We start from the raw sequence: 21,880 nt of genomic DNA on the forward strand, positions 1-21,880 counted from the left end.
AGGATGCTGGACTTTGTACCTTTAACTTAAAATTTTGTTTAAATGTATTGACTCCCACCTTTTGGGAGGGGAGGGGAGTTTAGGTGCAGGGATCATTGTGTAACATTTGGTTATTTTCTGAAAAGAAACATTTTTGATAATTTATGTATAGTGCTAACTTAAATTGTGAGGTCTTAATGTCAGGCAAAGTTATGGAATTATATAAATGTTTAATAGTAATAGACTAAAATAATGTGTACAGTTTCTTTTGTGTTCCACTAACAGAGCCGAATCTTTTCATTCTATAGATGCAGTACCCCTCTTTTTGAGACTGCTTCACTCACCACATCAGAATGTTTGTGAGCAAGCTGTTTGGGCTCTTGGAAATATTATAGGTAAGTGTTAACTGTATTTTCAGAGGTACTTGAAATTAAATCAGGGGACACATAAGAATTTTAGATTCTGACTTTTGAACATTGGCATTACCATATGAGACTATGTTTCCTCTGTATTCTCTGGTTTCATATAATTTTCCACATGGCAAGAATCCATATGTATATACTAATTATTAAGTTTGGAGAGTTAGTGACTTCATTTGCCCTAAGAAATTTTAATATAAATTTTATGCCTCCTAAAATATTTGTATTAAACAACAGCTTTTGGTACTAAACTTCTGGTGAGGAAACATAGAATATCAGTATCCCAACATAAGTCATTGCATACATTTCAAGGTTTTCCATCTTTAATGTAATTTTTTTTAAAACAATTTTCATTTCTGTAGGTGATGGTCCTCAGTGTAGAGATTATGTCATATCACTGGGAGTTGTCAAACCTCTTCTGTCCTTCATCAATCCCTCCATTCCCATCACCTTCCTTCGGAACGTCACATGGGTCATTGTAAATCTCTGCAGGAATAAGGACCCCCCACCGCCTATGGAGACAGTTCAGGAGGTAAATAATTATGATAGGACTGATTTTTACACCTTATCTTTGGGCTACAGGACAATTTTTTTTATGCTGCTGTATGTGCTACAAAGTAATGCATGTTTTATGATACTGCCTGGTATTAATTACCAATTAATAGAAGTATCAAAGTGGTCTATTTATGTAATCTAATTGGAGGTTATAACTAAGTTAATTATACCATTTGAGAGGGTGAATACTCACTAATTAGTCTTTGGAAAATATGTTGAAATAGACTGTTAAAAAGTGAAGACTGTAGAAAGTGTTAACTTGCAGAGTTAGTTTAATTTGCAGTTTCATACTTCCACCAAACAAGAGACTACTACAAACATGGTTCTGTACATACAAATAGCTATTCAAATGAAATGACTTCTAATTATGTGAAATGTAAGTAAATTAGTAAGTGGATGTGTCATTTTAATATATATTTAAGTTTTGAGTACTTATCAAAATATATAGTGTAAGTGATATGTCCCCATTTTAAAACGGAAGCACCTGAAAATACTTGACTGCCCAGATCTATATGGGGAGGGGGATGCAGACTTGAAGGCAGTTTCTGCCAATTGTAAAAAGTGGGATGCTGTTTTACTGTGGGTCATACTACCAACCTATTTAAAGCTCTACTTTGTTTAAAAATATATTCTGATGTCTATAGTCTTTGAAGCAGTTTGAAGTATCATTTTAGTGCAAAATGAAATACGATGGAACTTCAGAATTGAGAGACAGTACAAGCAGAATACTTTGGTTTAAAAGTGAGAATTTACCAAACAAGAGTTTATGTATTGTAGTAAGAGTGACTTTTCTCTGGCTCTGCACAAATGCATGTAAAAAAAAAACCATTTTATCTTGATCCTAGTAACTTCCCATTAAGTTTGCTTGTTTTCCCTGAAAATGTTCTCTTCTCTCTCACTCTCCTTTAAAGTATAGCACTGCTGCAACTTTATTTTGCATTTGTACAAAATTCCTGCAAAATATTTAATTTTTTTATGATGTTTGAGTGAATGCCATTTGTTAGGAAACATAGGTGTATAATACATGAATAAATCCTCAAACCATATTGTTCTACATGTCCTACTGTAACTTGCTTTTATGCAGCTGATGTTACTTTGTGATGGACAGGTGCCACTTTAATTATTGATAGTTTATTTTTTTCAGATTTTGCCAGCATTGTGTGTTCTTATATACCATACAGATATAAACGTAAGTAAAAACAAGACAAATACCTTAAAATTTTGAGTATTTGGATATTTTTTCTTTGTTTCTCCAGAGACAAAAATGTTTATGGATTGTATTTAAATGGTAAACTTGTTTTGTATGTTAACCTGAGTATAATTAAGTAAACTCACTACTGTCAGTATTTTCATAATGATAGATTCCGGTCAACAGGAGAGTAAAAGGGGAAGCACAAACATTATTTCTGAAATTTAGAACCTTTTTACCCTTTACATAGTAACTATGTACACAGAAGTTAACTGTGTAGGTTGCAAAGTCAAACACTTGAAATTTGTGAGATGCCAGATTTACGTTTGCCTGTGCTCCCTTAATTCTGCCTGTTGAGTGTCCAGTTTATGAAATGTACGGAGCACAAGTCCAATGTGAAATACAGTTATGGTCATGTAATTAGACTGTATCATAAGATATGCAGAACGGGGCAGAATTTAAATTTGCAAGGGCGGCATAAATCTGGCCTAAATTTCCTAACTTTTGAGTGCTTGACTTTGCAATCTAAATAACTTAACCTAGGAAATTGTCTACAAAAACCTACTTTTTAAAAAGCAAAGAGGTAAATTCTGTTGTGCAACTGAAACAATCCATCATTCATCCTCTTTAGGATTTGAATACCAAACCTTCAGCACTGCAACACACACTTGAGCTCCAGAAATAACTACATTACCTGGCCACAGGACACAACTGCTATGCCAAAGGGAGGAATGGGCTGCTGGGGCCATGTGCTGGGTCTTAGGAGGAAGTATGCCCCCCCGGGCTTGGGATAGCTCCAGTTTCTTACCCCTTTTCATGCCCCTGGGGGAGGGTAGGAGAAAGGGGACATTAGGGCTATGTGTTGAGTCTGGGAGGTGGTTCAGCAGTCCCTAGCACAGTGTGATGTGTAGGTGCTGCCGCTGTTTTGACAATGGGCCTGGCTCTTTTGAATGTTCATGTTCAGTTAATGTTTTATCATGTTGTCAACATTCGCATGGAACACAAGTGAGAGATGGGAGATTGCGACTTTACAGTTTATAACGCAACCAAACCTAAACAGAAATTCAGGGGTCAAAGAAAAAACTTCTCTAGTTCTGTAAGATTTCTCAGCCAAATTTCAAAGGTCTTCTGCAAGCACTGGAGAGGTGAGAGCTTCTCAAAAACAAAAGGTTGCAAGAATCTCTTTAATGGAAAGTATTAGGCACCCTAAATAATAGGGGTCACTACCAGCTCCATCTATAATATAAATAATCTTTTATCCAGAATAAACCCAGTGTATTAATATGTGTACCTATATTCGTGCATCCTTCACAATTAGGATTAAATTCACTTATTACTAAATGTTTACCAAATTCACTTATTACTGCAGTGTAGCAGTCTCAAATAGACTGCAGCAGCTGTTTAAAAGCACCAAGTAACATTGCACAACAGTTTAGAACAGGAGGTGAATAAGACCTCTTCTAACTAAAATTGCAGTGAGAATTTTAGATCGGAATTAGACTAGTCCTCTGGACTCAGTGCTCAACTCTTAAAACCAACACATGGTCTCTCTTAATATGACCATAAGGCAACTTCTGTCTTAATCAACAGATAGTAACTCCAGCAGTCATCCTCAGAAAGTGCTGGGATTGGTTCAGTACTGTCTCAAGGGAAGAGAGATCTACCTGCAGAATCACTACGGCTACTTCATCACCTAGGTTTTCCTTGATTGTCTTCCATTGAACTACTGACCAGGCCCAACTGTACCCCAAAAAGTGTTTTGGTTTTTTTAATTAACCTCCCCCCCTCAAAGTTTGTGAAGAGAACATGTGACACATTTGAACTGTTGTTGGAACAAATGAGCATCTGTTTCACCATTGTAGTTGCCATCATAACATTCTAGCTAACTGTTTCTCCTGGTAGCATTTCTGAGCTCTCCCTATTGCTAAATTGCATGCTTTTTTTAAAAAAAGACTTGTGGAGTATTGATCACACAATTCAGATGCAGTCTTACACTCAGTGTATAAGCTGTCTGTTCTTTTCTGCTTCCTGCAGATTCTTGTGGACACTGTTTGGGCTTTGTCCTACCTAACAGATGGTGGTAATGAACAGATACAGATGGTCATTGATTCAGGCGTTGTACCTTTTCTAGTTCCCCTTCTGAGCCATCAGGAGGTTAAAGTTCAAGTAAGTCTGTTTTTTGTTTTCTTGATGGCACTGAATAATAGTTTTAGTAAGTTATGTGCCATGTGTCCCGGGGAAAAAAAAGTTTGAGTGGTGAGACTAGCATTTATAGTCATGTTAGTTAATTAGATTTAAAAAAGGATCCCAAAGGCAGTGTCCCTACTAGGAAAAAAGGTATGTTTTTGAAATGTGTTACTATCCTTGTGTAGATGGGGAAACTTGTATTTTAATGTGTTTATTGGTGGGGGTCAGTCCAAGGCTTCCTCTCCTAAGGTCAACCCCTGCTAGCTAATGCAAATTGCCATGTCTACACTACACAGACCTAAAGTGGGAGGAGGTGATGGTAAGTAGTGAACTGGGGATGTAGTGAGGGTAAGAAGTGATGTTGGGGGGATTGGGCCCTGATACATTAATCCAAGGTTTTTGGTATAGATATAGGTCTGTGCAGGTCACTATGGTCTTGTTGAAAGGACTGTCAAGCCCTAGTTTAGTTGTAGGAAACTCTTCAGATTAAATTCTTTTCTAATATGTAGATATTTTTAATATAATTTCCATAGCCTTCTGTTGAAGGTATATGTACAGTCTCTTGGTGTGACCCTTGTGTAAAAAAATGAGTACAAGTTGTGCAAGAATGATACCCATTAAAGTGTCTTCCATTGAGTGGTTGTCAACTTCACATTCCTTTTTAAAAGTATAGTGAGACTTGTGGTACCAAAATATTTTTTACTCAGTGTTTTTATGTTTTGTCTTCTATAATCTGTAATGCATTTTCTTCCAGTCTAATATTTTTTACTCTTGCCTTATCCCTAAATTTTCAGTCTGTTTTGTTCAATGATGTCCTGAGACTCTTGACTCCTTATCAGTTCTCCTGCTCTCGTACTTTTGTTGATTCTTCTTTTGAGCTTTCAAATCCCAGACATCTTTTTAATTTTTTTTAAAATGATTAAAAATATTAAATTATAACAAAGCAGATCTTCAGATAGCCACATCATTAAGTCTTATAAATGTTCTATGGTAGAAAAAACTTCAAGTTGATGAGAACTTAGGAAAATAAAAGTAAAACTTGAACATGTTAGGTATATATGATATATGATACATAGTATTCATACATTAACTTACCATAAAGAATATATAATAAACAATCCCTACACTTCACTCTAATCTACAAAGGTTTGATAGATCATTTAGTAGGGCATCAGAAATAGATTACCTAAAGGGTCATCTTTTTCCAGTCTATTTAACTTTGAGACTGTTTGTAGCCATTGTTCTAGCAAGGGCGAAAACCTTCAAGTTTTCCTGAATTTTAATCCTCTGTTATTTGGTGCATGTAATACTTTGGGTATAGGAAGAAGAGTGGGTGCTGTATATGCTGATACCTAATCCTGGAGATAAGAATGGTTATTTTGGGACCTTTGAGTGCCAAAATAAACTCAGATGCTATAATCCTCTTTAGTAAGGAGAATTGGTATTTCCATGTAGAAGGTAGGGAAACCAATCTAGTTTAGCCAGCTCAAAAAAAAAAAAATGAATATTTTTAATATATTGTCAGTTGTCAAGTTATTAATTACTTGACTAATGAATAAAGAGCTAGACCCTACTGAGAGCAATTTGAGAGTCAGTACTTAGTAGGAAGGGGAAAAATGGGGAGTTCTGAGTTGAATAGCTGTCTGGGGAGATACGGAAAAAGCATGGGAACATTGAATGTAACTCAGATCAGACCTCTGAATTAATTGGTCTTCTCAGTGACCTTCTTCTCTTTCAGTTTTAAGTTCCTTAATCTTTCAATAACTTTGTAATCTTGCACTCTCCTTGACTTTTTCACTCAAGAAAATATTTGTACTTTGCTTTTTCAGTTTGCGGAGAGGTGGTGCAAGAACTCCACCATGCACACTCTCAGCATATTGCTGAGCATGGTTTTGAAGATACAATGCTAAATTATATTTCGGGAAATGACTGGCTTAAAAGGACACTGTCATAGTTTTTTTAGTGATCCTTGTTTTACCGCAGGTAATTATAATGCATGCAGTAATGTCTTATTACTTTTTTTCTTCAAATGTAGACAGCAGCGCTGAGAGCAGTTGGCAACATAGTAACTGGTACTGATGAACAAACACAAGTTGTTCTCAACTGTGACGTTCTCTCTCACTTCCCAAATCTCCTGACGCATCCAAAAGAGAAGATAAACAAGGTATATTTTGGTTTTATTTTCATTTTTGTTTTGTTTCTAGGTTCACCTTTTAGGTTAACAAAACATCTCTCCTTTTGTAGCACGTGGCAAGCAGAATTCCCAACTACTTTTTATTTATTTTATTCTTTTTAACTTTAGGGAATAGTTTAAAACAGTTTAAAGCCTTCCATTAATAACCACGTCTGCATAGTGGCCACAAACTATTCTCTTGGAGATATGATTGGCAATCCCACTTAAAGGGACTACTTTAATAAGAGTGTAAAATATTGTCTTTTCACATAAAAATGTTACTTCTGTAAAATTTTACAGCATATAAATACCAAAGGTGAGTACCTGTAGGAGAGATGTGGTTGGAACTCCTCTGCTTCAGACCAACAGCGAAAGCAATATTGAAACCTACACACTTTTTTTTTTTTTCCCTTCAGTTTTCACTCCTGGCAGACTTATTTATATAGTGCCAGAGGTGTGCACAGATTTTATAAGACTATGTGATCTGGTGGTCTGATCCACAACTGAGGAAAATTAAAACCCACTCAGACCAGTTGCACAGATCTAGTTCCTTTTTCAGGGCTTTCTTTAGAAACAAATGTAAAGCAACCCAAAACAGATTTACTTCCCAACAGGGCTGAAGATAAAAAGCTATCTCCAGAGCTTCACAGCCCTCCTCAATAGAGGCTTCCCGTTGTGTGCTCTTACTCACTGTTCGTGGCCCCCTCCCAGGCCTTCTGCCTGGCAAATGGAAAGGCATCTCCTAGCTCCTTGGGAGATGCTGGGTCTCTCCTATTTGCTCTTCTGCTTAAGAGGCAGGAAGCCTTATATCCAGTTTCCTCTATGGCACATGACTAGGAACAAGCATGTGACCTGAAACTACTGCTCCCAGGTGTAAGGGCCCAAGGGCTGTAACAGGTGTACAGGGACATGCACATTGGCTCCAGTACCCTATTGTACATCCTATCTGTTTCAAGGAGCTTATGATCTAAAGATACCTATCCTAAGTGTAATCTTAGCATTGAAATACAGTACTTTGTATCACTATATGAGAATTGTGAGCCATCTGCATTGCAGTTAATATTCATAAATAAGTATTATCACTTTCAGTTGAGCCCACAGGAAAAACAAATGTGCCCTTCAAAATATTGTAATTACTAGCGTATCACTCATCCAGCACTATAATATTTGCTCCGCCACCTTCCCAGTTTTGGCCCTCTGGAAAGTTTTTACCTATGCTTAATTTTGGCAATTTCAAGACAGTTACCGTTTATAGGTAGCATATCTGTTAGTTCTGCTAAGATGGTTTCCTGAGCCTCATTTGAAGAAAGGGAAGGCCATTCTTAGTAATTGCCCAACATAAGTGTCATTTTAAAGGGAAGATGGGGTTTTCCTTTTTTGTGGGGGAGGAGACGGAGGTAGAGGGATTTTTTTTTTTAAAGGGAGAAGAGAGCTAAATGCCTTCTAGAAGCCCCATTTTTATACCAGGAATAAATCATACCCTCTACTGTGGCATCTGAGGGGCATCCTGAGGCTTCTTACAGCAACTGGCATCCTACCAGCTTCCACTGCAGGATGTGTAGAGCAGAGGGAACCCTAAATGTTGACCACTAATGCCGACCAAACCATTGAAACTTCTCCATATTGCTTAAATCAGGAGTGGGCAAACTTTTTGGCCTGACCACATCAGGTTTCGGAAATTGTATGGAGGGCCAGTTAGGGGAGGCTGTGCCCCCACCCCCTATCTGCCCCGACCTTGCTTCTCATCTCCTCCCCCCCCTTGCCCCAGGACTCCTGCCCCATACAGCCCCCCCAGGATCCCTGCCCCATCCACACACACCCACGCTCCCTGTCCCCTGACAGCCCCCAGAACCTCTGCCCCCCACCGCCCCATCCAACCCTCCTCCTTCCTGACTCCCTCCCCCCCCATTCCCTGCCCTCTGACTGCCCCGACCCCATTCACACCCCCGCCCCCTGACCACCACCCCAAACTCCCCTGCCCTCTATCTAACCCCCCCTTCCCCTTTACTGCGCAGCACAGAGCACCGGTGGCTGGCAGCGCTACAGCTGCGCCGCCCAGAGCATTGTGCCGGTGTAGTGTGGTAAATTGCTCTCTGTAACTGCTACCAGTAGCACATTCCTATGCGGAGCAGTTTACTACACTACACTGGCAGCGTGCTGAGGCTGGGGGGGAGGCGGAACAGTGGGGGAGGGGCCGGGGGCTAGCCTCCCAGGCCAGGAGCTCAGGGGCCAGGCAGGAGGGTCCCGCGGGCCGGATGTGGCCCACGGACTGTAGTTTGCCCACCTTTGGCTTAAATAGTCCTCATGGGGAATGGAGAAAGTGCCTCTGCCAGGATGGGAGCAGTTAGTTCCCTGCCGATCAAACATTGCTTGTTTTGAGGTTACTCAGTATGCAAACTACCTTCTTTATGGGAACGATCACTGGGGTTCTGAAATTCCATTCCCTCCCGCTGAGACAGGCAAGCTCACTCCAGCTTGTGTGAAGCACCACCCCCACTGTTCCTCAGACGTTCTTGTCAACTGCTGGAAATGGCCCACCTTGATTATCACTACAAAAGGTTCCCCCCCCCCCCCCCTCGCCCCGGCTGGTATTAGCTCATCTTAAGTGATCACTCTCCTTACAGCGTGTATGATAACACCCATTGTTTCATGTTCTCTGTGTATATAAATTTCCCCACTGTATTTTCCACTGAATGCATCTGATGAAGTGAGCTGTAGCTCACGAAAGCTTATGCTCAAATAAATTTGTTAGTGTCTAAGGTGCCACAAGTACTCCTGTTCTTTTCACCCGGAGGAGAACAGACCTGTGGCCTTCTGCCCAGCTTCCCTTTTTCTGTCACTGCCTTTAGTGTTTTCAGGCAGACATGGATTCCTCTGCTTTGAAGAGAAGGGGAAAGACAGCCTATGCTTCCTTTCCTCTCTCGTTCCAGCTTTATATCAGTGAGCTTCCCTGTTGTGTGTGCAGGAAATGGAGAAGTTTGGGAGTTAATGGGAGGAAGTAATCAGAGCCTTTCCTCTGCTATGGTTACTTATGTTTGTTTAGGTGTGGGTGGGGCGGTTTGTGCTCAGTAAGCCCTGTCTAACCCCGCTCTGATTCCCCCTCCACCAAAAAGACAGGTGAATGGAGAAAAAGCTTCCTGTCTTTCATGATACATATACTTACTCCCTCCCCTGTGTTATCTGCAGGGGCGGTCCCCTGGTGACTGCCCTTCTGCTCCCTCTAGCCCCTGCCAGTTGCTAGGAGCCCTGAAGGAGTTCTCTCTGACATATAGCTGCAATTACTGGGCTGTATCCTGCCTACTTCTTGCTGCTCCCAGGAAGGAACCCCAGGAACTTCTTAGATGTCATGACAGGGAGTGGGGTTTATTTCTGGCTTTATTTAAAGGTGGCCTTAACCCCCTGCTTAAAAAAAAAACCCAACAGTCTACATTTGGCAGCTAGTAACCCTGAAGAGAGTGAGGCTCAGGATACAGCTGCTCCCAGGAAGGAACCATATGAGCTCATTATTTTGAGCTTTGAGTTATTTTTCCTTTTACAAAAGGCCCGTCTAGTAGTGTTCTCTGAATCTGCTATTGGAGTTCTTGGGAACTCTTCCCATATAGCCCTTTTCTTTTAACCAAGAACTGTGTGATTTCCTTGAGACTTGGTTCTGCTGCTGAATCACCTGGAAGAGATAACTGAGCAACATGAGGATTATCTGTCTGCCCAGTGGGGGGGCTTTGAATGAATTGCATCAACACCACTCCATGATCCAAGAAGACAATGGAAATAGGAACTGAACCCAGGTTTTTTTGTGCCAGTGCAGAAGACTACCACTGACTAAATATTGGTTATTTCATTTTCAACCCTCTGCGTGCGACCCTCCCCCCTTATAAATTAAAAACATTTTTTTATATGTTTAACACCATTATAAATGCTGGAGGCAAAGCGAGGTTTGGTGTGGAGGCTGACAGCTCGGGACCCACTGTGTAATAACCTTGCGATCCCCTGAGGGGTCCCCACCCCCAGTTTGAGAACCCCTGGCCTATATAGTTTGCCAGATTGAAAATGCAGTCACAGAAGCCAGATTTACTCTAGAGCTCACTGAATGCCTCTGAGGGCTTGTCTTCACTACTGGGACCTAAGTCATAACATAGCTGGAGTCAATGTAGCGTAGGTCGATTTACCCGGTGTCTTCACTGCGCTGCATCGATGGGAGACGAGCTCCGGTCGACTTCCCTTACTCTTCTCAGAGCGGTGGAGTAATGGGGTCGACCAGAGAGTGCTCTGCTGTCAATTTAGTGGGTCTTCACTAGACCTGTTAAATCTACCCCAGCTGCATCGATTGCAGCATCATCGATGTCCCTGTAATGAAGACCAGCCCTGATTTTTTTCAGGGAATAAGTGTTTCTCAGACAAGGAACACATGGTGGAACAGATTGATGAAGAATTGCTCGACTTATTTAATGCTTTATTTTTGTGTCATTGCAATTCATATGTAATGCTTTTTAGCCATGTATAAAGACTTAAATTATTTCTAAAGAAAGGTGGTTTCTCATTTTGTCTGATTGTAGGAAGCAGTTTGGTTCCTTTCCAATATCACAGCAGGAAACCAGCAACAAGTTCAAGCTGTAATAGATGCTGGACTAATCCCTATGATCATACACCAGCTGGCTAAGGTCAGTCAAGCTGTCAGTTACGCAAGTTTGTCATCATCTTTTTATAAATCTGACACAGGGAATATCTGAGTTAATAAGCTTTACAGATGGATGCTTGCTAATTTTAATGAACTATCAATTTTACCCTTCAGGGGGACTTTGGAACACAAAAGGAAGCTGCGTGGGCAATTAGCAACTTGACGATAAGTGGAAGAAAGGATCAGGTGCGTGTGGCTGACTTTTCAAGTTGTTGTTAAAATGTAGTGTATTGTAAGATTAATCGTATGTAATTCTGAAGGCATATTCCCCATATTTAGGTTGAATATCTTGTACAACAGAACGTAATCCCACCATTCTGTAATTTACTGGCAGTAAAAGACTCTCAGGTGGTCCAGGTGGTCCTGGATGGGCTGAAAAACATTCTGATAATGGCTGGTGATGAGGCTAGCACAATAGCTGAAATTATAGAAGAATGTGGAGGTAAGATTTTATTTGTTTTTTAAAACTGTTTTGTTTTTTATTTGTTATTTGTTATTTTGCTTTTTAAAACTTTTATTTGCTATGGATCACTTTGTCTTCCTTCTTCAGAGCCAATGCAATACTTAAGGCAGTGTTTCTGAAATGTGGCCACCGTGACCACATGTGGCCCCCACTGGATTTTTTTTGCTGCCACAACAACCTCCAAGGCAGTGATTTGGTGGGGGGAGGCAAAGCAGCGGCCCCTCCGGGCAGTGCCCAGCTGTTGCTGGCACTGCCAGCGGGATCAGCACACTCCACCGCAGTCTCCTAAGGGGATCTGGGCAGCGCCTCTGGAGACACATGGGGCTGGTATGCATGGCACCGGTGGAGCCCGGGACTTTGCAGGCAACCACTGAATTCTTGACCCACTTTTCTGGGGGTGGCGGGGCTCAGGCCTTTAGCCCCAGGGCAGTGGCAAGAGTTGGTGGCTGAACTGAGGCCACCAAAAAATGTGTTGTAAGAACCCCTGACTTATGGCCATTGACACATACCACATAACACCAGCAGTTGGGCTTTATGTGGTATTGAATATGTGGATGAAACTGTCAGAAAGGGAAAAAATACATTACCTTGTAGCCATTGTGGCTTTTTTCTATTTAGTGAAACTTATTTAGAGGGATTTTCATATTGGAGGACACTTGGTGGCAGGGTGGGGTGAGGACATACTTCCACAGACCAGTGTATTTCAGTAGTAGCTTTCTGTATCTTTTTCAGATTTGTTTTAAAGAGAGCGCTATTTCCACCCAACTTCTGCCTGTGCTTTATCCTGCAATAAAACTCATGGTTTTGCATCACTCCATTGCAGTGGGAATGAATGTCAGTATTTTGACTTCCCTGCAGAATAAAGTAGGATGAGAAGTTGGGCTTGAGGTAGCAAGTCCCTGTTAAATCACAGACCAGCAATTTAGATATGATGGCAAGTTAATTTTTCAGAAGCAAGTTAGAGATAAATGAATGTCCTTAAAAAGGTTTTTCCCATGTACATAAATTTCTTGCTCCAAACTGAGTTATGATTTTAAACTACTGTGGCTATGTTATTCTGTGACCTTGTTTGCATTTCACTCTTGGTATGCTACTCTAATGTGGAACCACTTTTAGCATGCCAAGATGTACAGTGTCTGTATGGGACAAAGGATACAGAAATGCAGAAACTTTGCTTAACTGAGTGCTTCACCTAACTTACATAAAAGGGAATGGGATTGCAGCAGCCCTTGAGGCTTTTGAGAACAGGTTTGAGTCTGAGTCATCATTAAAGTGGGTGGCCCATGGAAACGAGCTGTGCTGAGACCTGTAGATTCCACAAGCCACACCTCTGTCTCAAAGATGAAGATGGCAACTTTGAAAGAACATTCTGGGTCATGTTTGGAAACTAGGCTTCATTGTGACCATCCTTGTTGTCCAGTTTGTCTTGAGGTACTAATGTAGGTAAAAGCAGTATTTTCTTATGTCTAAAATGGTAATCCAAAGTAGCTACTAACAAACTTCATTTTAACCTGGTGAACACTTTTATTCCTGCTGTCATTTGGCCAGGTTTAGAGAAAATTGAAGCCTTGCAACAGCATGAGAATGAGGACATCTATAAACTAGCATTTGAAATCATAGACCAGTATTTCTCTGGTGATGATGTAAGTACATTAAAGAATGCTCTGTGTGAGATTATGGATGTATGAAATGTCTGGTGTGAATGCTTTTGTACTCCATACTTTAATTTAGTAACTACATTGTCAGCATTACTTCAGTCATCCCCCTTTATGGACATGGGTTGTTCAGAGGATATTTTCCTATCTTTTTCTGTACAGCTTGTCTTAATTAAAAGTTTAAGATACTTTCTCAACCCTCCCTTCTCCCTCTGTAGTTTCCTTCCCATCTGTGACTTCTTTGACCTGTCCCTGCTCCTGCGCCATCTTTTTTATTCCTTTCTTGCACAAGAAACTGCCTCAAACAGACATTGACTAAGACGGGCAATTCATTTTTGCCTAGTAAACCAGTCAAAGCTAGCCCACACTATAACACCTTCTTCTAAAGTTGAACAGTTTATCATTAGAAGAAAATATACCTGCAAATCAAGTTTTATATACTTTATAGAAAAATAGATTTATTTTAGATATTATGATTAACACCACACTGTCCTTAAAAATTGTTAGATGCCAGCAGTTCTCCTTCAGATTACTACTCCAGGCCTCACATGTCCTGTGTAGAAGCCATGGAACCATTCAGAACAGTAAAACTGTTAAGGGGTGCGTGTATAATCCTAGAATTCAGTGCCAAGAAAAAGAGGTCCCTACCCCATTACTCCCTCAGTTCCACACTTCCTACTGGCTTTAGTTCTGTGACCACAAATCTGTTTTCACTGTGCAGGATTAGTTGGCACAGATTGAATCAATAGTTTTTATGGTGATTAACATTTTCTTGGACATTTTTGTCCTGAGTGGGATTTTGTTATAATTGCAGGTATAGCAACAGTTGACTGCTTGGTGATCTTGTTCCTCCAAAATATCAGTTTCCAACAATCAGATCACCATGAAATGTTAGCTCAAGATATGTTTACTCAAATGACTTTGAGGCTTCTTTAGAAGATCCACTGTGGGATGAAGTCCTTCCTGTTGGAGTGCTTGGTGGAGAGAGGAGCTTTCTCCTGGAGATTTGAGTGGATTGCTTCTACAGTCTAAAGTATCTGAGTTGGAGGCCCTACGACCAGAGAGAGGATCCAAGACTTTTGGGTCTGTCCTCTGGACGTAAAGCAACTGAACTATTACAAGGAGGAGGGTGAAAAATTGTTCTCAATCTCTGAGGATAGGACAAGAAGCAATGGGCTTAAATTGCAGCAAGGGTGGTTTAGGCTGGACACTAGGAAGAACTGCCTAGCCGTCAGGGTAGTTAAACACCAGAACAAATTGCCTATGGAGGTCATAGAATCTCCGTCACTGGAAGTTTTTAAGAGCAGGTTAGACAAACACCTGTCAGGAAAGGTCTAGTAGTTACTACTTAGTCCTGCCTTGAGTGCAGGGGACTGGACTAGATGACCTGTTGAGGTCCCTTTCAGTCCTACGCTTCTGATTCTGTGATTCTATGCACCTCAGATTATAGGGAATCCTGAGTCACTGTCCAGAGTTTCTAAAAAGTGTGTAAAAGTTCAAGGGATTTATTTGCATGAGAAACACCAAGATGTAAGTCAGTCGTATCCAAAGGTTTGTTCAGGTCCAACACTGTCTAGTGCATGCATTTCTTGAAATCCTGGGATGTCAGAAGCATTTACATTTACGGGAGATACTGCTGCCTGCTTCTTATTTACAATGTCACCTGAAAGTGAGAACAGGTGTTCACATGGCACTTTTTGTAGCCGGCGTTGCAAGGTATTTACATGCCAGATATACTAAATATTCATATGCCCCTTCATGCTTCGGCCACCATTCCAGAGGACATGCTTCCATGCTGATGACGCTTGTTAAAAACATAATGCGTTAATTAAATTTGACTGAAATCCGTCTGGGAGAATTGTACGTACCCTTCTCTGTTTTACCCGCATTCTGCCGTATATTTCATATTATAGCAGTCTGGGATGATGACCCAGCACATGTTCATTTTAAGAATATTTTCACAGCAGATTTGACAAAATGCAAAGAAGGTACCAATGTGAGATTTCTAAAAATAGCTACAGTACTCAACCCAGAGTTTAAGAATCTGAAGTGCTGTCCAAAATCTGAGAGGGACGAGGTGTGGAGCATGCTTTCAGAAGTCTTAAAAGAGCAACACTGAGATGTGGAAACTGCAGAACCTGAACCACCAAAAAAGAAAATCAACCTTCTGCTGGTGGCATCTGACTCAGATGATAAAAATGAACATGCGTCAGTCCTCACTGCTTTGGATTGTTATCAAGCAGAACCTGTCATCAGCATGGACACATGTCCTCTGGAATGATGGTTGAAGCATGAAGGGACATATAAATCTTTAGTGCATTTGGCACATAAATATCTTGTGATGCCGGCTGCAACAGTGCCATGCGAACGCCTGTTCTCACTTTCAGGTGACATTGTAAACAAGAAGCGGGCAGCATTATCTCCTGAAAATGTAAACAAACTTGTTTGTCTGAGCGATTGGCTGAAGTAGGACTGAATGAACTTGTAGGCTCTAAAGTTTTATATTTTTATTTTTGAATGCAGTTTTTTTTTTACATAATTCTACATTTGTAAGTTCAACTTTCATGACAAAGACATTGTAGTACAGTACTTGTAGTAGGTGAACTGAAAAATACTATTTTTTTACAGTACAAATATTTATCAAAAATAAATATAAAGTGAGCACTGAACACTTTGTATTCTGTATTGTAATTGAAATCAATATATTTGAAAATGTAGAAAAAAATCCAAAAATATTTAAATAAATGATAATCTATTATTTAACAGCACAATTAATCGCATGATTAATCGTGATTAATTTTTTTAATCATGCCATTAATCGTGATTAACTTTTTAATCGCTCAACAGCCTTAGTTTAAACTCCTTATTCAACATCCTTTCTCCTACAATCTGCAGGTAGGTATAATATGTAGGTATTCTCTTACAATCTGCAGCCTCTGAGAGATTTGTCTGGTCGAGCTTTCTCTTTATATCTTTTGGATAAGGGGTCGATAAAGTTAAGCCATTTTGGTAGCAGCCCTAACTTTGGGAGTGCCAGTTACCAGGAATGGGCCTATTGTCTCTGCAGGGAAAGAGTCTGAAGTTTCTGTCCACTAAAAGTCAAGTGAAAAGATGTTTGTATTTCAGATTCTGCAGGTAGTCTTTAGCAATGACTGTAATGGTTTTGAGGTAGTTTTGGTTGATATCAGGTAGGTTGTGTTCCAAAGTTAATGTCAAAATGGTTTAACTTCTGTGGATACTGATGCATTTAATTCAAAACTAGATGAGATGGGGAGAAGTTAGACTAACAGGTCTGTGATTAAAGTTGCTGGGGTTGCCTTGAGCATCTTTCAGAAGGAAGCACTCCTCCTTAGAGTCCTGAGGTATACCACCACCATTATTTTCTGGGGTTTCTCAGACTCGGTTGAAGTCCTAGTGTTGGAGACCCCAGGGTATGGCCACTAATTAAGTCGAGGGGATGGAAGGCCATAAGGATCGAAGAAGTCTCCCTGCTGTAGGCTTAAGGGCTTCTTTTCAATCTCCCTTAATAGAACTCAGGCCTGGCTGGTTTAAGTAAGCTCTTTTGCTCTTAAAATAATGTTGCAGCTGTAAATAATGCCTCATAGTATAAGGTTTGCTGACGCCAAGTTAAAAATAACAAAAAAGACAGCTACAAGGCCAGACAAAATGTGCTAGTTGTTTAAGTTGCTAAAAACGCTTGTTAAAGGTTGCAAAAAATAAACATTGTTATAACCCATATAAAAAAAGCAAAGCATTTATGCAAAGCTTTAATTAACTAATGTATAGTACAATAACATTAAAAAATATAAAAGTATATATAATAATCTGCTCTAATGTGCAAAATTTAAAATTTCTCTCCCTGTACCTTACTTTAAAATTCCAAATAAACTTTTCTGCTTCTCCACCCCATTGTGTTTATTAAGTAACACACACCAGGCAACAAACCCCTGCTGTTGTTTGCCTCTGGGCACTGGGTGCCGGCAACACTAGGGTTAGACATTCTGGAAAATCCTTTTTTAGCCATCTGACAAATATCGTTAGCTTCAAATTTTTCAGCTTCTGTTTCAGCTCTTTCAGAGCAGCAGTTTTGAAAGTGCAGGAGGACCTCAAAACAGTCCCTGACTTCTGCACAGTTTAGGACCATTTGTGCTGATATTTTTAGGCATAGAAGTTAGCCTCCAAGTGGTTGGATCCTCGCAATCATAGACTAGGTGATCCTGTTGGAATTCTGCACCAAAAAAATAAAAATTCTATTCACAGTATTTTGAAATTCTGCAAATTTTATTTGTCAGTAAATAAATGTGGAGGCTCCAGCATGGCAGTGAGGGAGCGCAGGCCACTGGCTACATGGAGATGGAAGATCACCTTGTAGTGCTCTCTTCCTCTTCCCCAGACACGGACTCAGTGGTGAGGCTGAACTCGCCTGCCCCAGAAACATGTCGGGGGCCCTTCCCTTCTGTGCCTGGCACAGTAAGTATGGGCAGGCAGGCTCAGCCCAGCAGGATCCAAGTACAGTAACTCCTCACTTAACGTTGTCCCGCTTAACATTGTTTCGTTGTTACGTTACTGATCAATTAGAGAACATGCTTGTTTAAAGTTGCACAATGCTCCCTTATAACGTCGTTTGGCAGCCACCTGCTTTATCCACTGCTTGTAGAAAAAGCAGCCAGTTGGAGCTAGCTGGTGGGGGGCTTGGAACCAGGGGTGGACCGGCAGCCCCCCTGTCAGCTCCCCTAAGTTCCCTGTGCAGCAGCCTCCCCGGCAGGCTATAAATTTGTGGGCAGTTCAGCTGTCCCTCCCCCCACTGCTGTGTGCTGCTCTTGCCCTCTGCCTTGGAGCTGCTCCGGGGAGCCTCCTGCTTGCTGTGTGGGGGGCAGGGGCGAGAGGGGTGCTAATGTCAGGGTGTTCTCCGCTCCTGTACCTCATCTCCACAGAGCAGAGGCGGGACACGACAGGGCTGAGGACGGAGCTTACTGGCAGCAGCTGCTGTCTCAACTTGCTGATCTACTTAAAAAGGCAATGTACTTAGAGTGGGGTCAACGTACTTAAAAGGGAAATGTGCGTCTCTCTCACACACACACACTGCCATGCTGTGTCTCCTCCCTCCATTCCTGCTGCCTTGTAGAGTGTGAGGCTACAATTAACAACAATGTGTTAGCCCTTGAGGGTTCAGCCGAGTGCTAGTTCATCATTTAACATTCAGGCATTCCCTGGGAAATACCCCACCCTCTGACTCCACAACCTCAACCAAGCTTCACAATCATCATTATTGTGTACAGTATTAAATTGTTTGTTTAAAATTTATACTGTGTGTGTATCAGAGGTGCAAGTAAGCCAGTACGGTCCAGTGTGGCAAGAGCCGGTACACCGTGCCAGACCGGACCAGCTTCCCCAGGCTGGCGATTTAAAGGGCCCAGGGCTCCCTGCAGTGGCCGAAGCCCCGGGCCCTTTAAAGCGCTGACAGAGCCCTGGGGTAGTGGCGGCAGGGCTCCGGCGGTGACTTAAAGGGCCAAGGTCTCCCAGCTGTGGAGCCCCAGGGCCTTTAATACCTGGGCCCTTTAAATCATGATTTAAAGGCCCCACCTCTTCTGGTTGAGGCCATACCCCCTGCTCAGACCGTTAAGTCCTTTAAGTCCTTTAAAGTTACTTTCACCCCTGGTGGGGGTGTGTGTGTGTGTGTATATATATAATAATAAAAATTCCCTGGAACCTAAACACCCCCCCACACACATTAATTCTTATGGGGAAATTGGATTCACTTAACATCATTTCATTTAAAGTAGCATTTTTCAGGAACATAACTACAACATTAAGTGAGGAGTTACTGTATGGAGGGTCTTGGTGTGGGGGATCCATGTGCGGCAATCTGGGTGCAAGTGGCCCAGTAGAGGGTCCAAGTGCGAGAGGGATCTGGATGCACAGGGGCTCGTTGGGGGGGAGATCCAGGTGTGGGGGCAATGGGATTCTGCAGGGGGGTCCAGGTGAAGGTAGTTGGGGCTCAGCGGGGTGCGGGGGTGTCCAGGTGCTGGGGGGAATGGGGCTCGGTGCAGTGGGGGTCCAGGTGTGGGGGGCTCATCAGGGTGGTCAAGGTGCATATGGGTTGGGTCTCGGTTGGGTGTGGTTTGGGTGCAGGAGGCTCGGTGGGGGGTGGTCTGGGTGCAGGGGCGGGGTCTGGATTGGGGGGGCGCTCAGGTGGTTCTGGGTGCAGGGGTTGAGGCTCAGCAGGGTCTGAATACACAGGGGTTGGGTGGATGGGGGGGTGATCTCTCCTCCTGCAGCTGAGGAGTGATGGGGGCAGGAAGCGGGGATGGGGTGCAGAGCCAGGGGAGGTTTCTGGAGGTGGATCTGCCCCAGCTGCTCTGTGCAGGGGAAATGTGCTCCTCCCCCAGCCCAGCCGGGACTAGTACCTGGGCCCAGCGTAGGGTAGGAGCCACTGGGTGGGGCTGGGGAGGGCTAGATACAGGGGGGCTCTGGATGCAGGGGGTAAGGCTTGGCAGGGTGGGGGTTCTGCACTGCCCGAAATGACATACCTGCACTGCTGGGGAGGGGCAAGTGACTGCTCTTGCAGCTTCCCTTTTGCTTCCCTGTCAGTCATTTTTCTGAGAGGAAGCAAAGAAATCTGCGAGGGACATGAATTCTGCAGAATTCCCCCAGGAGTAAATAGGACAATGAGTCAGTGGATTGTGTTTTGGTTTTTGGGCAGCTCTGTTATAACTTTACTGGATTTTCAGTGTCAGTAAGTCTTAGGGTCCTATGTGGAGCCACAAAATAAAGCTAGACAACACTCTTCAGGTGATTATTTATAACAAGTAACTATCAAACCCAAAACAGTATTCTGTCCCTTTTAAGGACTAAGGCAAACAACCCCAGCCCTCTAACAGGATTACACAAATGAGGGGAACAGAAGCTATGCATAGCTCACCTGCCTGACAGCACTAGAGCTCCCAGCCCAGAAGCATCTTTTTATTTCTTTCCCCACCCCGTGGAATGTCTTCTGCTCCCTTTTTGAAGGAGACTGGAGGCCACTGATTCTCTCTGTGCTGCTAACCCTACATTATTCCCTTGTAGTTCCCTGCAGTAGAGCATGCAGCTGTGGTCCTTTTCTTCAGAAACCAGACTAACCCTCTCCTGACTTCCTAAGGGATGACAGACCCCTTGTACTAAAGAAGTATCAACTGTGGCGTGCTTCTTCATAGAAGATGACAGTGCTGCTAGTCAGAGTTCAGTCACACTTTACAAAGCATTGTATCAACTCTGAATCCAGATTGGATCCTCAGTTTGGGAAAGTGCTCCAGGTCTTCTTAATTAGCACTCAGCTTTTCTGCTGAGGATTGTTGCTGCTTCTGCAGAGCTTAATGGATCCCAATGAAGAGTAATAAGTATTGTCATGAAGGAGAAAAGTTATTTGCCAGTAACTTGTTCTCCAAATGTATTGCTCTGCAGATCAACAGACTTTCCTCCTCCCCTCTCTTTAGGAGTTAATGCGTTTCCTGAAGTAAAGAGGAACTGAAGGATTTTAGGGGTCAGCACTCCAAAATCCTAAGGCCTTGTCTACACTACACAGTTTTGTCAACAAAGGTCAGCTTTTGTCAATAAAAGAGTGGAGGTATACATGCTGAAACACTCCTCCTGCCAATGTAACTCCCCTGCTATGCCGACATAATAAAACCACCTCAACGAGGGGTGTTGGGCTTACATCAGTATTGATAGGGCGGCGCAGTGTCTGCGTAGATGCTGGGAGCCGGGGCAAGAATGGACCCCGTACTCAGCTGGGAGCCCTGGGCGGCTTCCCCCCCTCCCAGCAGGGCAGCCAGGCTCCCGGCAGGGAGCCGTCAGCAGAACCGAGAGACCAGGCTTTCCGCTCCCCACACTCCCCCTCGTAGGTCGGTGAAAACACTCCTGGTGAGGACACGCACCACTGACCCAAGGAGGGTAGTGTGAACGTCAGTCACCACAGTAATTAATGCAGTAGCTCTAAGTCAACCTAATATAGGTCGACTGTATGCTGCACTGTATGCTGGAAATCAGATGTACATATTGTAATGCTGTTGACGGTTTTAGCCTTCACTAGAAACAAAATGTTACCTGTGTGCCTAACTTTAAAACTCAGAGAGGGGAAACTGAATCATGGTTCTTCTACATTGATGGCTTGCATGTGACACCGATAAGACAGCTTAATTTGTTTCTTGTGTAAAATAATATAGTATATTCAGCTGGGAATTTGAGAAGTTTTAAAAAAATAAATCACTCTGAAATAACTTAACTTAGATTCTTCAGAATCCGAGAGAAAATACTGATTACCAAAAAAAAAAAAAGAGAGAGAGACAAGAATTCTTATCAGCTATAGATAAAAATCAGTTTAATACAATTGGTAACCCTGAGAAAAGCACAAAACTAGTTTTTATATTTCACTAGTAGTGATTAGCTGATATGACTAGAAAGCTGAAATTTCAGTCTTAATTTTGTAGTTGAGTCTTTGCTGTATTTGAGTGGTAATGCAATCAATAAGGATTTCATGCATCTATTTCCTTAATGGCATTAGAACAAAGCATGATTTTTCTTTTTTAAAAAAGTTATATTGAATT

At 42.1% G+C, this 21,880-nt stretch overlaps 1 protein-coding gene and 1 long non-coding RNA gene across 4 annotated transcripts in view; both read left to right on the plus strand.

Annotated features, from left to right (window-relative positions):
• KPNA3 (karyopherin subunit alpha 3) overlaps positions 1 to 21,880 on the plus strand; it is a 78,388-nt gene that overhangs the window by 53,638 nt on the left and 2,870 nt on the right. For all 3 annotated transcript variants that reach the window (XM_037893401.2, XM_037893411.2, XM_037893406.1), the window contains exons 8-16: positions 288 to 374; positions 761 to 930; positions 2,098 to 2,142; positions 4,177 to 4,308; positions 6,365 to 6,493; positions 11,056 to 11,160; positions 11,292 to 11,363; positions 11,457 to 11,619; positions 13,189 to 13,283. In XM_037893401.2, coding sequence (XP_037749329.1) covers positions 288 to 374; positions 761 to 930; positions 2,098 to 2,142; positions 4,177 to 4,308; positions 6,365 to 6,493; positions 11,056 to 11,160; positions 11,292 to 11,363; positions 11,457 to 11,619; positions 13,189 to 13,283 — 998 coding nt within the window. The remainder of the gene's footprint in view (positions 1 to 287; positions 375 to 760; positions 931 to 2,097; positions 2,143 to 4,176; positions 4,309 to 6,364; positions 6,494 to 11,055; positions 11,161 to 11,291; positions 11,364 to 11,456; positions 11,620 to 13,188; positions 13,284 to 21,880) is intronic.
• On the plus strand, positions 15,750 to 21,655 carry LOC122463394. Its single transcript, XR_006286730.1, has 2 exons — positions 15,750 to 16,709; positions 17,286 to 21,655. It is a non-coding gene; the product is annotated as an uncharacterized LOC122463394 (long non-coding RNA).

This window comes from Chelonia mydas, chromosome 1 (assembly GCF_015237465.2).
Source record: "Chelonia mydas isolate rCheMyd1 chromosome 1, rCheMyd1.pri.v2, whole genome shotgun sequence".
NCBI classification, from domain to species: domain Eukaryota; kingdom Metazoa; phylum Chordata; order Testudines; family Cheloniidae; genus Chelonia; species Chelonia mydas.